Genomic DNA, 13685 nt, shown 5'->3' on the forward strand with positions numbered 1-13685 from the left:
AAAGGCTGCGGTCAGTCCATAGTCTGGTGTAAAGGCTGCGGTCATATTAGTAAATATACAGCTAGGGTTGTCAGCCAGCTTTCCCAGACTTCCTTATTTCCCTAATGAAACCTCCTAAGCACTAACTGTATGAATTATAATGGACGTCACAATGTACTGTCCTTTGCGTGCACCACTGCCCTCCCGTGGCACAAACAAGAACTACTGCTGGTATTTCTCCCCCGTTTCCATAACAACCATTCAGACTGTCTTCCGGCTCGTATTGATGATGACATCGAGGCAGAGTCACGTGGGGTGCGGTTGCTAGGCATGACGTTCTGCACACGCAATTTTTAGACGTCGGTTGCTAAGGAATCGTCACGGTGACGCGACGGCTGCTGTGCCTGGACAAGGCCGCAAGGAGGCGCCGGGGCCGGATAGAGATTGTCCTGAGACCTAGAGAAAGGCCGGGAGCAGGAAAGGGAGAAGCGGGATGTAGCTGCCCGGTACGTAGCGACTGGAGGGCGACTCCATCATGAGAAGATGTGCCGGTGAGCTGCCATAGCGGTGTGTGTGCGGTCTGCTGCCTCCTGTCTTACAGCCATGTTCCCTGGAGTTGTAGCCTCTTGTACTACCTGCTCTGGATCTAGGCAGGGCATTGGGTCTCTAGGCCTGGGCTGGGTAACTTGGGGCTCTTGGGCTGGAGTGGAACTACAAGTATCAGGATGTCCCAGGGCATGACATTGAAAGCTGGGGTTAGTTGGTGCCATCTGTCATACTGCAGCCCAGTGAATGGATGCGAATAGCACAGCATGGGCCAGACAGGGCGGTGGTGCACCCCGTAAAATGTGTGGGTGTTGGGTATGAGCACAATATTTTGGGCAATAATTATTTAAAAGGGGGGCACCAGGGCCGGGTGCTGGTTCATGTGGGCCCTTGGGCGATAAATCTCAGTGGGCCCCCTTGAGGCATTTTTTTTTAACATTTATATGTCCCCCTGAGGCTCCCACACGGTATAATGACCCCCACTGGCCCCTATACAGTAAATGACCACTAATGGCCCTTTACACAGTATAATGGCCCCCCCACACACAGTATAATGACCTCTAGTGGTGGTCCCCGAGGGTCATTATACTGTATGGTGGGCACTGGGGGTCATTATACTGAATGGAAGATCATTATAGTAAATAAGGGGCACTGGGGATCATTATACTGTGTAAGGGGCCCTCAGAGTGTAATGACCCCCCCCCCCCCCCCAGTGGCCCTCTCACATACCTATCATTGATGGAGCGCAGGGGAGTCGGCGGTCCTGTCATTTACTAACCGCAGCTCATCCCCCTGCGCTCCTTCTCTCCTCCGGTCCGCTGCAGCAGTGAGACACACGTCATGACGTCACCGCCGGGCCTGGAGGAGAGACGGAGCTGTGCAGTGATGTAGCTAGAACTGACTGGGCCCCGCAGCAAATTTTAGTAGGTAAAAGGGTATAAGGGGGCACAGTACAGGGAATGACTAGGGGCACTGTACAGGGTGTGATAAGAGGGCACAGTACAGGGTGGAGGGCACAGTCACATGACCCTGTGACCTTAGAAGGTCCTTATGGTGAATGCGGTTCAGATGCCACCATAATGAGAGGCAGAGGAGTGAGACAGGGGCCCTGGATGGACAGGAGGGGTGGACACAGCAGGTAGGTGGAAGGAGCTCTCAGGGGGATTCATACAAGAAGTAGTGGCAGGAGGTCTGTGCAGGGCAACGATAGGAGGGTGGAACAGGAGCTCTGGATACATGAGGGAGGAAAGGAGACAGAAGGGGATCCATGAGGATGAGATAGGACAGGATATGAGGGGGGGGGGGGCAGGTGTCATGGAGGCAAGCTGCTTAAAGGGGTTGTCAGAGCTGAACCTGGACACTCCTCCATTTTCACCCAGGCAGCCCCCCTGACTTGAGCATCGGAGCAGTTCATGCTAAATCGTGCAGGGCAAAGGCATTTTTTTGGGATCCCGTGACGTAGCGGGCTCTCCATGGGGCTGCCAGGAAGCTCGGTGATGTCACCGGCACTGATGGGCGGCAGGCTTTAGCGATGCCCTAGCCAGTAAAACGGCTAGGGCAGCGTTAAAGCATGCCCATCAGAGCCGGTGACGTCACTGAACACACTGCAGAGCGTAAACAAAAGAGCCCTTGCCCTGTGCGATCTTGCACAGGGCATGGGAGCACATCGGTGCATGAGATGCTTCGATGCCAACATCAGGGGGGCTGCCTGGGTGAAAATATGGGTATGTCCGGGTGCAGCTCTAAACCCGGACAACCCCTTTAATGAGGCAGTAAAACAACCAAATAGCATGAAGCTGCTGGTATACAGCATCCAGCAGCAACTCCGAGCTCAGCCTGCCCACCCTCCTGTCCCACAGAGAAGAGACAGTCACAGTGCGGACGAGCCGAGTGCTGACGCTGGCCCTGGGGGGCACCATGCAATTGACGTGAAGGTCCAGATATAAAGCATTTGTATAGGGCATTGCAAGGCGCCAGAATCGGCATCCATTCTTGTAACGCTCCCCATAGACGCCTAGAGAGATATTGCACGAGCTGTGCATTCACCCATGAGCCCTATGGACGGCCACGTCTTGTGCAAACCCCTGATATTTCCCTGTGTGCCCTAATATCTGCCCATGGGTGACACAAGGTATCGTGGAGACACAGTTAAAAGCAGAACTTCCCCTTGATGGATTTAGACCTTTACATCCATTGCATGTGTTTCAGGCTCAAAATATTTTTTAATGACTGTAGGTTTATATTTGTAAAAAAAAATTGGACCACCTGTTCATCCGATGGCTCGCTCTCCAGATTCCCTCTCTCCTCCTCTGAGTGATCTTCCAAGCTGACGTTCGTTCAATTGAGGGAAGAGGGGTCTGGAGCCCGAGCCGTCAGGTGGCCAGTCTGACAGCTTTGCCAGTGCACGGCCCCCTTCAGCCTGCTATATATTGGAATATACGTCGGCTGCAGAACCAAATGATCCAACATTTTTAATGTGAACCTTTTACTAAAGAAAGATTTCAGCCTGAGATACATGAAATAAAATGAAAATCCAGTGCAGACCAGTCCTGATGACTCTGGGTGTATACTGGTGTGGGTGGTGATGTGGATTGCTTGTGTTTTACTGTATTTATGGGGTCCCGTCATCTGTTGCTGGAGCCAGTTCAGCAGTCCTCTGATAATCCACTGTTGTAGGGATCACTCTTGATTGACTTGGGCATATGTCAGATGCATCTGTAACGGGACCTCCGCCTGCCATGGGCCATTTTCAATACCGGTGTTTTATGCGACAGCAGGGCCTTTGGGACCCCCTCAGGGCCACCTCTACACCCCAATATCTACTCACCTGGGGCTACGCACAGACTTTTCTCATTCAATTTGATATGCTTATGTTTGACAAACTGGACCCTAGCCTGACATTAGAGGAAAGGCAGAGGAGCCTATGGATCGTGGTGGGAACCCGACTCCCAGGAAGAGTAAGCAGAGTGCCACAAGGTTTACCTGCATTAGAGGAAAGGCAGAGGAGCCTATGGATCGTGGTGGCTGTCGGCAGAGATGGAGAGCAGAAGATCTAGACTCCAACACTCCTGGTTTTGAATGCTTTAGGCCTTGCTAGGTCTGGAGGAAATGCATCTGAATTTTGCAGAAAAAAGCCACATGCTGCTACCTATACGGACTCGGGTGCAGTGAAATTGTCTATTTTTGGCATGGGGCGACATCACGTGCAGCTGCAGGACCTTGGTGCATTGGGCCTAGTTCACACATCAGTGTTTTGATCAGTTATTTCCATCAATGACTGTGATCCTAAACTAGGAGTGCAAGGTATCATGGAAGATTTGCACCAGTTCTATGGTCTTGCAGCTTTTTTTTTTTTTTTTTTACTCCAAAGTTTGCTAATAATAAATGACCCCTGGAGGTCGTTTTGGAAGCTTCTCGTCTGCATAAAAGAGGCTAGTTGTCAGAATGACGGCACGATGCAGAGTCAGGGCCTGGATAGTTTTCAGGCAGAGTTTTCTTCTATTTCCATGATTATCTTCCTGATAAGAGGCTTGTGTAAATGCCACCGTTATCCTGACGCTCACCAGGTTGCTATCGACACCGGTTAGCAGGCGGCGGCAGGTCCAGCCTCTGCTCCGAGAAAGCAGGAATGGAAGCTTAGATTCCTAGATTTCTTCAGTCCTGTCTTCTTCTCAGTAACGTAGAAGGCACTCCCCGCCTTACCCCTGCATGGGGGAGACTGAGATCATCTTGTTGATGTGCATGGTTTTGTAACAATAATGTCTGCAAGCGAACCTCGTGCTGTCATCGTCTGGAAGGATAGGGTTACGCTATGTACATTATTCTCTTCTTACAGGAAAGGGAATCAATAATATCCTTGAGCCGTCCTCTTCCGTCGGGTATGGAGCCGTCCTCTTCCGTCGGGTATGGAGCCGTCCTCTTCCGTCGGGTATGGAGCCGTCCTCTTCCGTCATGTCGTTAAATATTCTATTGAGTCATTTCCTAGTTGTATACATTTCTGGGAAAGCTGAATGATGACCATTATGGCTTCCATGACGGTTCCCACAGGGGTTGTCTCCTCTTTTTCACGATTATGAACAGTAGATCTGCCCAGTTTTCCAGCGATATCTTCTCTGTTGCTGCACCATTGTCTTCTCGATTTGCCATTTTGAAGGAGCAGTCCGTTTTTTGCATTCCGTATACGGACCATATACGAAACCATTCATTTCAATGGATCTGCAAAAAAACCTGAAGGTACTCCGTATGTCTTCCGTTTCCGTTCCGTTCAAAGATAGAACATGTCCTATCAGGGGCCAGCTGTTCAGTTCCGCAAAAAACAGAATGCACTCATCCGTATTTTTTTGCGGACCGCAAAATACTGAAAAAGCCATATGCTGTGCAAGAGGCCTAATAGAGGGGCTAAGGGGTCAGGAGCATTACACAGGATTTCTCTTTGGTTTTCTTAAGGTCCCTTTACACTGGCCAATTTAGCAGGCAATCGTCTGGAAGGAAGCGTTTCTTTCTGGCAAGCACCTGCTCGTCAGTGGAAGAGACCGCTGCACTTGCATGTAGTACTCCACAGTATTAGGAGACGAGAGATCGCTATTGCCATCGCTTGTCCCTATACAGACCCGTTGTTTGCCGGCAGCAGAGGCTTTTTACATAGCGCGGTCTGCTGCCGGCAGACAACGATTTAGGTGCCTACATAAACTATCCTATTACCCCATGATTGAGCGTTTTATGTGTTCATTGGGTCATCGGCGACACCTTTACCCCGCCAGATAATCATTAACTGGCCCTCCTCATTAGCAATTATCTGGTGGATTCTCGGTGTAAAGGGCCCTTTAGATCCCTGTGTCACGCTCCACCTCCTCAGACCCTGCAATGAACATAGTGTTAAGGGGTCTTCCAGATGAGCAGGAGGAGAGATATAGACCTTCACCATTCTGGTGCTGCACCCTACTCTCAATATCTAGTCCTCATTTCAACACTCATCAAATTCCTATAAACGCCCATTCAGCTAATCTCTAATTGAGGCGGCATTTCCAGCCTGTCAAGATGGGAGCTTGAAGTAGAGATCAGCAGAGACTGGCAACGGTGGGGAATCTGTGGAAGTCCGTATCTTGTTTTTAAATTTTATTTATTTTTTCTGGGACACCCCTATCTGGTAATGCAGGGTAAGAACCTCTGTAGGGAGTCATAATGGTGGCATTATGGGTTGTATGTCCCTAATCTAAATTTGCACTGGGGCGTAAAGTAATTTGGTGTTGACTGTGCCAATCCTTTCCTTATATACTCCTCAACATCAAAATTGCAACAAAGGACGAGCCGTAAGGTTCTGCAAACTGAGGAAGTAGCAGGTGATCAACATTTCAAGCACATAGCTCCAATCTGTTTAATGTGGGAGGGGCATAAAAGCCAGACTGAAAGCAAAGGTTTTTTTTTTTTAGACACATGAACCCTCAGAAATCAGATCAAATCGTATGGGATGATTGTGCGATGCCTCCTGTTCGTCGAGGTACCAGGTATCACCACTTGTCACAAAGTGAGAGGGACAGAATCTTTGACCCGAGAGGTTTATTACTCCTGCAGGTTATTACCCGCCTAGGCCGATATGTCAGCGCTGTTCAACATTGAGTGTCCTGGTGGTTGGGAGAACAATGACAGCAAGAGGTGCACAGAGGAGAACCTCTACCTGGACAAATCGTCTGACTAGAAGACTGGCGCATAGGGATCCATTCTTTACTGAAAGTGAAACTGTGCATCACATCCCAAGCCTAGGGCGGCAAACAGTATCTACTCAAACCATCAGAAGGCCTCTACACAAACCATCGGACATTGGGCTACGAGGCGGACGTCCAGCTGCAGCTGTTCACTGATCTCACATCACTGCTGTCAAAGGCTATCACGGTGCACAGCAGGACAGTAATGGATGCTGTAATGGAGGTTTATCCTCTTCATTGATGAGTCCTGATTTTGTCTTGGATACAATGATGGCCAGAGATGGGTCTGGAGACATGGGCAACGCAATGAAGAGGCCCTTACAAGGGAACGTTACACCGGTCCTACTCCTGGGGTTATGGTAGCGAGACCCCTCTAGTCTTCATTTCAGGTACACTAACAGCTCGGCCTTACATTTGGTACGGCCATTTCTCCAAAGTGTTCCAGGAGGCAATTTTTAACAGGACAACTCAAGGCCGCATGTTGTCCGTGCCACGGTGTGCCCGCCTTCGTGCCTAAACATGCTCACATGGCCTACAGTGTTTCCGGACTGGTCTCCCACCGAGCACATCTGGGACGTCATTGGCCAGCAATTGCATAGGGAGCTGCCAGCAGCGGATCTTGATGATTTGTGTGCCCAAGTGCATTCAGCATGGCAGAACTTTCCTCAGACAACCATTAATAACCTCATAGCATGTAAGTGCATGCATTTCTGCGCGTGGTGTTCATACTTGACTTTTCCTTCTCAGTGTTGAGGAGCGTAGTAACCTATTTACCCAAGCATTAGACCTGCTATAGGTGGAACAGTGTTTGCTGATCTGATCTCTACTAAACCTATATAGCCTAGGGGGAGGCCCTGACTCTGCCTCAGGAGAACAGCTGTGTATGGAGAGTTAGTGGCAGTGCTCTATGGCAAAATATTATGCAAGAAGAGAGCCGTCTCACTAGTGCCACCTGCTGGAAGTAGCTTCTTATGAGTCAGTGTTCTACTTTTTAACACACCTTGGAACATGACAAGGGAGACGAGCCAAGACAAATAACCATCTGAAGGCAACTGTGTGTGTACACACTAAAGGCGCATTTACATGCACTGACTGAGCAGGCTAATTTTGGGAAGGAACTGTTCCTTCCTGATAACTGCCTGCTCGGCAGAGAAAGTGGGAGCTGCATTTACATGTAGTGATCACCTCCACTGTATGAGACGAGTGATGGCTACTGCTGCCGCTCATACAATTTATTGTTTCTGGCCAAAAGATCCCTGTTCACACAGCACAACCTGCTGCCCAGAAGCCATGGTTTTGTGGTCTGCCTAAAGGAACATTTCATCCGACAAACGAGCGGTCAAACGTTTGTTCCCGATAATCAGCCCGGCAATTCCTGCCATTATACAAGAGAATGTAATCAATCACTGATAAGGCAGCACTCCGTGCACAACTGAGCTGAGACCTGAAGGAATGTGTCATCAGAAAATTGCCTATTGTTTAAAGGGGTTCTGCAGTTTTTTAAAACTGATCTATCCTCTGGATAGATCATCAGCATTTGATTGGCGGGGCTCCGACACCCGGAACCCCTGCCGATCAGCTGTTTGAGAAGGCAGCGGCGCTGGCAGTAGCGTCGCGGCCTTCTCGCTGTTTACCGCAGGCCCAGTGACGTCACGGCTAGTATCACTGGCCTGGGCATGGCTAAGCTCCATTCTAGTGAACAGAGCTTAGCCCCGCCCAGGCCATTGATACTAGTCGTGACGTCACCGGGCCTGCAGTAAACAGCGAGAAGGCCGCAGCGCCGCCGCCTTCTCAAACAGCTGATCGACAGGGGTCCTGGGTGTGGGACCCCCGCAGATCAGATGCTGATGATCTATTTTTGAGGATTTTTGGTGTTTTTATTTTTTTTTGTTTTAATTTTCAAGGTAACTATCAATATAAAAAAAATATAAAAAATCTAAAATCGTGCGGTTGTTGAACTGACCACTAGGCCCAAAGGATGAGATTTAGAAAAACTGGCTTAGGTGCCCATAGCAACCAGTCCGATTCCACTTTGGAAAATGAAAGGATCAACCTGATTAATTGCTATGGGCAACTAAGTCAGTTTTCCTTTACACCATTTTTGATAGAATCTCACCCAAAATATGTTGAGACTTCCTGTTCTATACAGGTAAGTGTTCATTAGCTATTGCATTATCATCACAGACTGGATTACAATGACAAGTAACACCTCTATATAGAGAAGACAGGATCCTGAATTAACAATAGGTGATATCGCAGCTTATCTGCTCCCTCCTGACCTCTGCACAAATGAGCATGCCTAGAAAACTCTGCCATAGAAGCCAATGGGGTCAGCTCGTGTCCCTTGTGTCTATTGCCCAGGCGACCGCTCTCAAAGAACAGGAAAACTTGACATATTAGGCCTAGTGGCCAGTGCGAAAACTGCAGGATTTTAGGATTATTTTAGTGACATGGAAAGTAAAAAAATCTAATTACAATCTTTTCCCATAAAACTATACCCCAATGTGCTGCATTTTGTGTTTTTGGCCATAGATATTTCTGAGCTCTGGATAATTTTCATTTTTTTTTATTATTTTTTTTTTACTCCACTGAAGCAATGTCATTTTTAGCTTGCTTGATCTGCTCTGGTGCCTTCACGTTCTTGGTCTCACTAGATCATGACTACATCTCTTGAGGGTTAGTGATACAGGGTCCGTCATTTGTGGTCAGTGTGGTCATGAAGTCAATGTAAAATGGTGCTTCACGTTCTGAGATCTTTTCTCTTGATGTTTAGGAAATTTCCAGTAGCTCATGAAAGTTGTCTCCTAACGTAGGTTAACTCGGTCTTCATATCCATACAGTTGTTGTCCACCTTTGCTCCAACATCATTTCAATTTCCGACCACCCAATTACCTTCAGCCAGCTCATCATTACCTTCTACCCTCTCTTCTTAGTTACTGCATGTTGGTTTTATCACTAGCCAGACCTGGCGATTCCTCCAACAGCTCGGTCTAGGCAGCAATATGAGAAGAAACGCTACTTTAGTCTACCCAGCCGTTCTTACCTCTGTTAATTATGCCTGTTTTTGTCCTGGTGTTTGACATCATTAAAGGGAACCTGTCTTCAGGGTTAGGCCTCATGCACACGACCGTTGTTTGGGTCCGCATCCGAGCCGCCATTTTGGCGGCTAGGATGCGGACCCATTCACTTCAATGGGGCCGCAAAAGAGGCGGACAGCACTCCGTGTGCTGTCCGCATCCATGGCTCAGTTCCGCGGCCCAGCTAAAAAAATATAACATGTCCTATTGTCCGCGCTTTGCGGACAAGAATAGGCATTATATTGACGGCTGCCCGTTCCATTCCGCAAATTGCGAAAGGCACATGGGCGGCTTCCGTTTTTTTGAGGATCCGCGGTTTGCGGACCGCAAAAAAAGGAACGGTCGTGTGCATGAGGCCTTATTCTGTCTGAATTATGGGCAGCATGAAATCTCAGCATGGTCCCACCGTGACAGAGAGCAGTGTCATAGCTTTAAAAATGAGCTGCCAATGGTGAGATGGATGTGGGCACCATGACCCGTAGGAGAAGTCTGTAGTGCAACCTCTCCCCACACTGCTTGGCTTGATTGACAAGCCTCACCCTGTTGGCATATAGGGAGAGACCTTTGGGAGAAAAAGCAGGGTGGGGAGAATCCTCCTCTCCCTGCGCTGGCATTCCTTCCCCCATGCCATAGCATTGGCACTCCTTCCCCTATGCCATAGCATTTGCGCTCCTCTCCCTATGCTGCCGGTGCTCCTTCCCCTATGCCATAGCATTGGCACTCCTCTTCCTATGCTGCTGGCGCTCCTCTCCCTATGCCATCACTCCTTCCCCCATGCCATAGCATTGGCGCTCCTCTCCCTATGCTGCCGGCGCTCCTTCCCCTATGCCATAGCATTGGCACTCCTCTTCCTATGCTGCTGGCGCTCCTCTCCCTATGCCATCACTCCTTCCCCCATGCCATAGCATTGGCACTCCTCTCCCTAAGTCGGCACTTCTTCCCCCATGCCATAGCATTGGCACTCCTCTCCCTAAGTCGGCACTTCTTCCCCCATGCCATAGCATTGGCGCTCCTCTCCCTATGCCGGCGCTTCTTCCCCCATGCCATAGCATTTGTGCTCCTCCACCTGTGCCTGAACTCCTTCCCCCATGCCATAGCATTTCAGAGTAAAACGAAGCCCTCTGTCATGAGAGTCCTGGTCGGGATTTCATGCTGGCCGTGGTTTGAGCAGAACCTGGTGGCACAGTCCGTCACTAGTTTTGTCCATCCTTCTATATTCCTGTCTCGCCTAATTTGTCTCTTACTGATGTCTGTCTTTTCTCTTCCAGTTCTTAGACCAACAAGATGCCGACAGAATACACATGGTGTCATCACCATCAATTGCTGCCAGACACCCATGAAGCTTACCGAAAGTTATAGAGACCCCATTAAAAGCAGGAAGCATCATGAAGCCTGCATACGAAAGGAGCCAGGAATGTCTTCCACCAAAGAAACGGGATCTGGCTCAAAGCACTATAAACATAGAGCCGCAAGCACCCAAGGTAGATAACTCCTCCAGTAGTGGAAGCTCAGCTAATGAGACTCCAAACTGGCACCGAGGAGTATTGGTGGCTTCCGGACAAGGACATGGGGTGAGATATGAAGTGGCTGGAGATGGGGCTGAGGCAGTCACAGTGGATCAGTATGGAAATATGTACAAAATTGCTGTGCCACCTACCTTCTCCCCTCAAGGCCTCCACTCTGTTGTGAACATGGGGTCCATCCCTCCATCCTTTAATGTAGCATCGCCATTGATCCAACACCCAGGAATTACGTATCCACCCATCCATTATGCTCCCATCTCTCACACTTCCGTGCAGTTTCTTGGGTCACCTTATGCCGTTCCATATACCGTTCCTCCAGGCTTCCTTCAACGCGCTGTAATATCTCCTCCTGCCACACTGGCTACTTCTCATGTACCCCATTATGTGCCATATAACTCCATCATGACTGAGGGAGTGACCCCTCCCCCACAGCCTCCATCTCCTCAAGCTTTTAGTAAAGTTACCACAGCACAATCCCCCTCCGTTCTCATGGGCATGGTACCTGTTGATATCACAAAGGGACGAGTCCCTGTATTTTATCAGCATTCTTCTCAAATTCCGGCGGGTTATCCTGTACATGAAATGATCCTGACATGTCCTCCTCCTCCTAATGCAGAGCATAATCCATCCTCCCCCAGCGACAAACTAACTTTGATGACTTCTACCAACGGGTCCCAGAGAGGATCTGAATGTGCCTCTACCAGAAGAGGGAGCCAGGCCGTAGAACAGTATATTCATAATTCTGATGAAGAGATGGTAAGAGGTCAAAGCGACAATCTGTTGGACTGTGATACGTACTCAGGCCATGCAACACAAAGGAGCGAGGTGGCTCTGATGACCCATAGGAGCACCCCCGATACGGACCTCGAAGTTCAGAGAGTTGTCGGAGGAATGGTTTCACAAGAATACTGTGCCCCATTAGTTCAGAGAAAAGAACGGATGAGTCCATTAAATCTATCCAATGATGTTAAGCATAACTCAAAGAGAAGTAATAGTAATCTGACGAGTCCACCAAGAGCAGATCTTCGAGGTGCGTACAGCGTACAGCACCAGCATAAATATACAGACAAAAATGCACTTATTTCGAACGGTGAATCAACCCAAGGAACACTTAGTTCTGCCGAGAGATTTTCTACAATGGCTCCACAGCATGCCTCTAAAGAGACCAGATCTCCAGAAGTGCGTGGTCGAGGCAGAGACTCGCCACCCGCGGGCCCCCCACTGCCTCCTCATTCCACTACTTTACCATCACACTTCATGAAAGGAGCAATCATCCAGCTTGCCACTGGAGAACTGAAGAGGGTGGAAGACCTACAGACCCAGGATTTTGTGCGAAGTGCGGAAGTTAGCGGTGGCCTTAAAATCGATTCCAGCACCGTGGTGGATATCCAGGAGAGTCAGTGGCCAGGATTTGTGACTCTTCATTTTGTAGTCGGAGAGCAGCAAAGTAAAGTGTGTCTCGATGTCCCTCCTGAACACCCGTTTTTTGTGTATGGACAAGGCTGGTCTTCGTGCAGCCCGTCACAGACTGCTCAGCTTTTTGCACTTCCCTGCCACCGGCTTCAAGTGGGAGATGTATGTATATCGATAAGTTTGCAGAGTATATCCAAAAACGGTGCATCACCTGCAGCCGGCGCTTCCACGCATCAGGCTCTGCCGCATACTATTGAGAAAGCAGTGTTACAATCTAGGGAGTGCCCGGCGGTATCCGAGAGAGATGGCGATAAGCAACACCCTCTTCAGAGAGACGGGTTGGCTCAGATTTCCCTGGCCCAGGCCCCGTGTCCTCTTCCCGCAGCTCCGTCAAGCTGGTCCAGCCCAGTAGTCCAAAGATATAGCGGACAGAGCACTGAAGCCCGACCCTCGCCTTCACGCCATTCTTTCATTCCACAAGAGGTGAAGCTGTCCATCGAGGGCCGGTCAAATGCAGGGAAGTAGTCTATGACTCTCTGCAGACATAATAAATTTGCACAGTTAGAGTACAGGGATAATCATTGATGTGAGGCTGGGTCCCTGCTGCTGGAGGTGGGGTAGGGGAGGGTGATGTCTTCTGCACAGGCACGCCTGTTCTCCAGTTAGAAGACGCTGAGCTTTTTATTTTCTTGGTAATCATTGGAACCCTATTGTACCATATTTTTTACATATATATTGTACATTTCCATGAATTATTGCTGGTGTTTTAAGTATAGGGCACAGCGGAAACGTCTGAGATATCTGAATCATGACTATTTTGAGGAGAACGGATATGAGGTTGTTTTTTGGTAGGCGTCTTCCTGGGATTTGAAGCTTCCAGATCTGACCGCTAAATCTCCCCTACCTTGCTGAACGGGCACAGGCAGCAGGCGAGTACATTTCTTAAAGGGCATCTGTCAGCAGTTTTGTACCTATGACACTGGCTGACCTGTTGCATGTGCGCTTGGCAGCTGAAGGCATCTGTGTTGCTCCCATGTTCATATGTGTCCACATTGCTGAGAAATATGATGTTTTAATATATACAAATGAGCCTCTAGGAGCAACCGGGGGCGTTACCATTACACCTAGAGGCTCCGCTCTCTCCGCAGCTGCCGCGCCCTCTGCACTTTTCAGGATCAGGTGTGATGATGTTTTCACTCCCTGGCCCTGTCAATCAAATTGTAGCGGGCGCAGCAGTTGCAGAGAGAGCTGAGCCTCTAGGTGTAATGGTAACGCCCCCGTTGCTCCTATAGGCTCATTTGCATATAGTAAAAAAAAAAAATCTCAGCATATGAACACGGGGCCAACACAGCTGCCAAGCGCACATGTAACAGGTCAGCCAGTGTCATAGGGACAAAACTGCTGACAGCTGCCCTTTTAATATAGGTGGTGGTTCCTTGCAAGAA

General features: G+C 49.2%; 1 protein-coding gene across 3 annotated transcripts; it reads left to right on the plus strand.

The window, feature by feature from the left end:
- Positions 1 to 343: 343 nt before the first annotated feature.
- On the plus strand, positions 344 to 13301 carry ATXN1L (ataxin 1 like). 3 transcript variants are annotated; one of them, XM_044269846.1, is made up of 2 exons: positions 344 to 485; positions 10573 to 13301. In XM_044269846.1, the coding sequence occupies exon 2, from the start codon at positions 10690 to 10692 to the stop codon at positions 12763 to 12765; it is 2076 nt and encodes a 691-aa protein (XP_044125781.1). In that variant the 5' UTR covers positions 344 to 485; positions 10573 to 10689; the 3' UTR covers positions 12766 to 13301. The 3 variants fall into 3 exon arrangements, with proteins under 3 accessions (XP_044125781.1, XP_044125780.1, XP_044125779.1); XM_044269845.1 differs by having other exon boundaries at positions 360 to 546; XM_044269844.1 differs by having other exon boundaries at positions 360 to 530.
- Positions 13302 to 13685: the final 384 nt, after the last annotated feature.

The sequence above is a fragment of the Bufo gargarizans genome, chromosome 10 (genome assembly GCF_014858855.1).
Source record: "Bufo gargarizans isolate SCDJY-AF-19 chromosome 10, ASM1485885v1, whole genome shotgun sequence".
Lineage (NCBI taxonomy): Eukaryota > Metazoa > Chordata > Amphibia > Anura > Bufonidae > Bufo > Bufo gargarizans.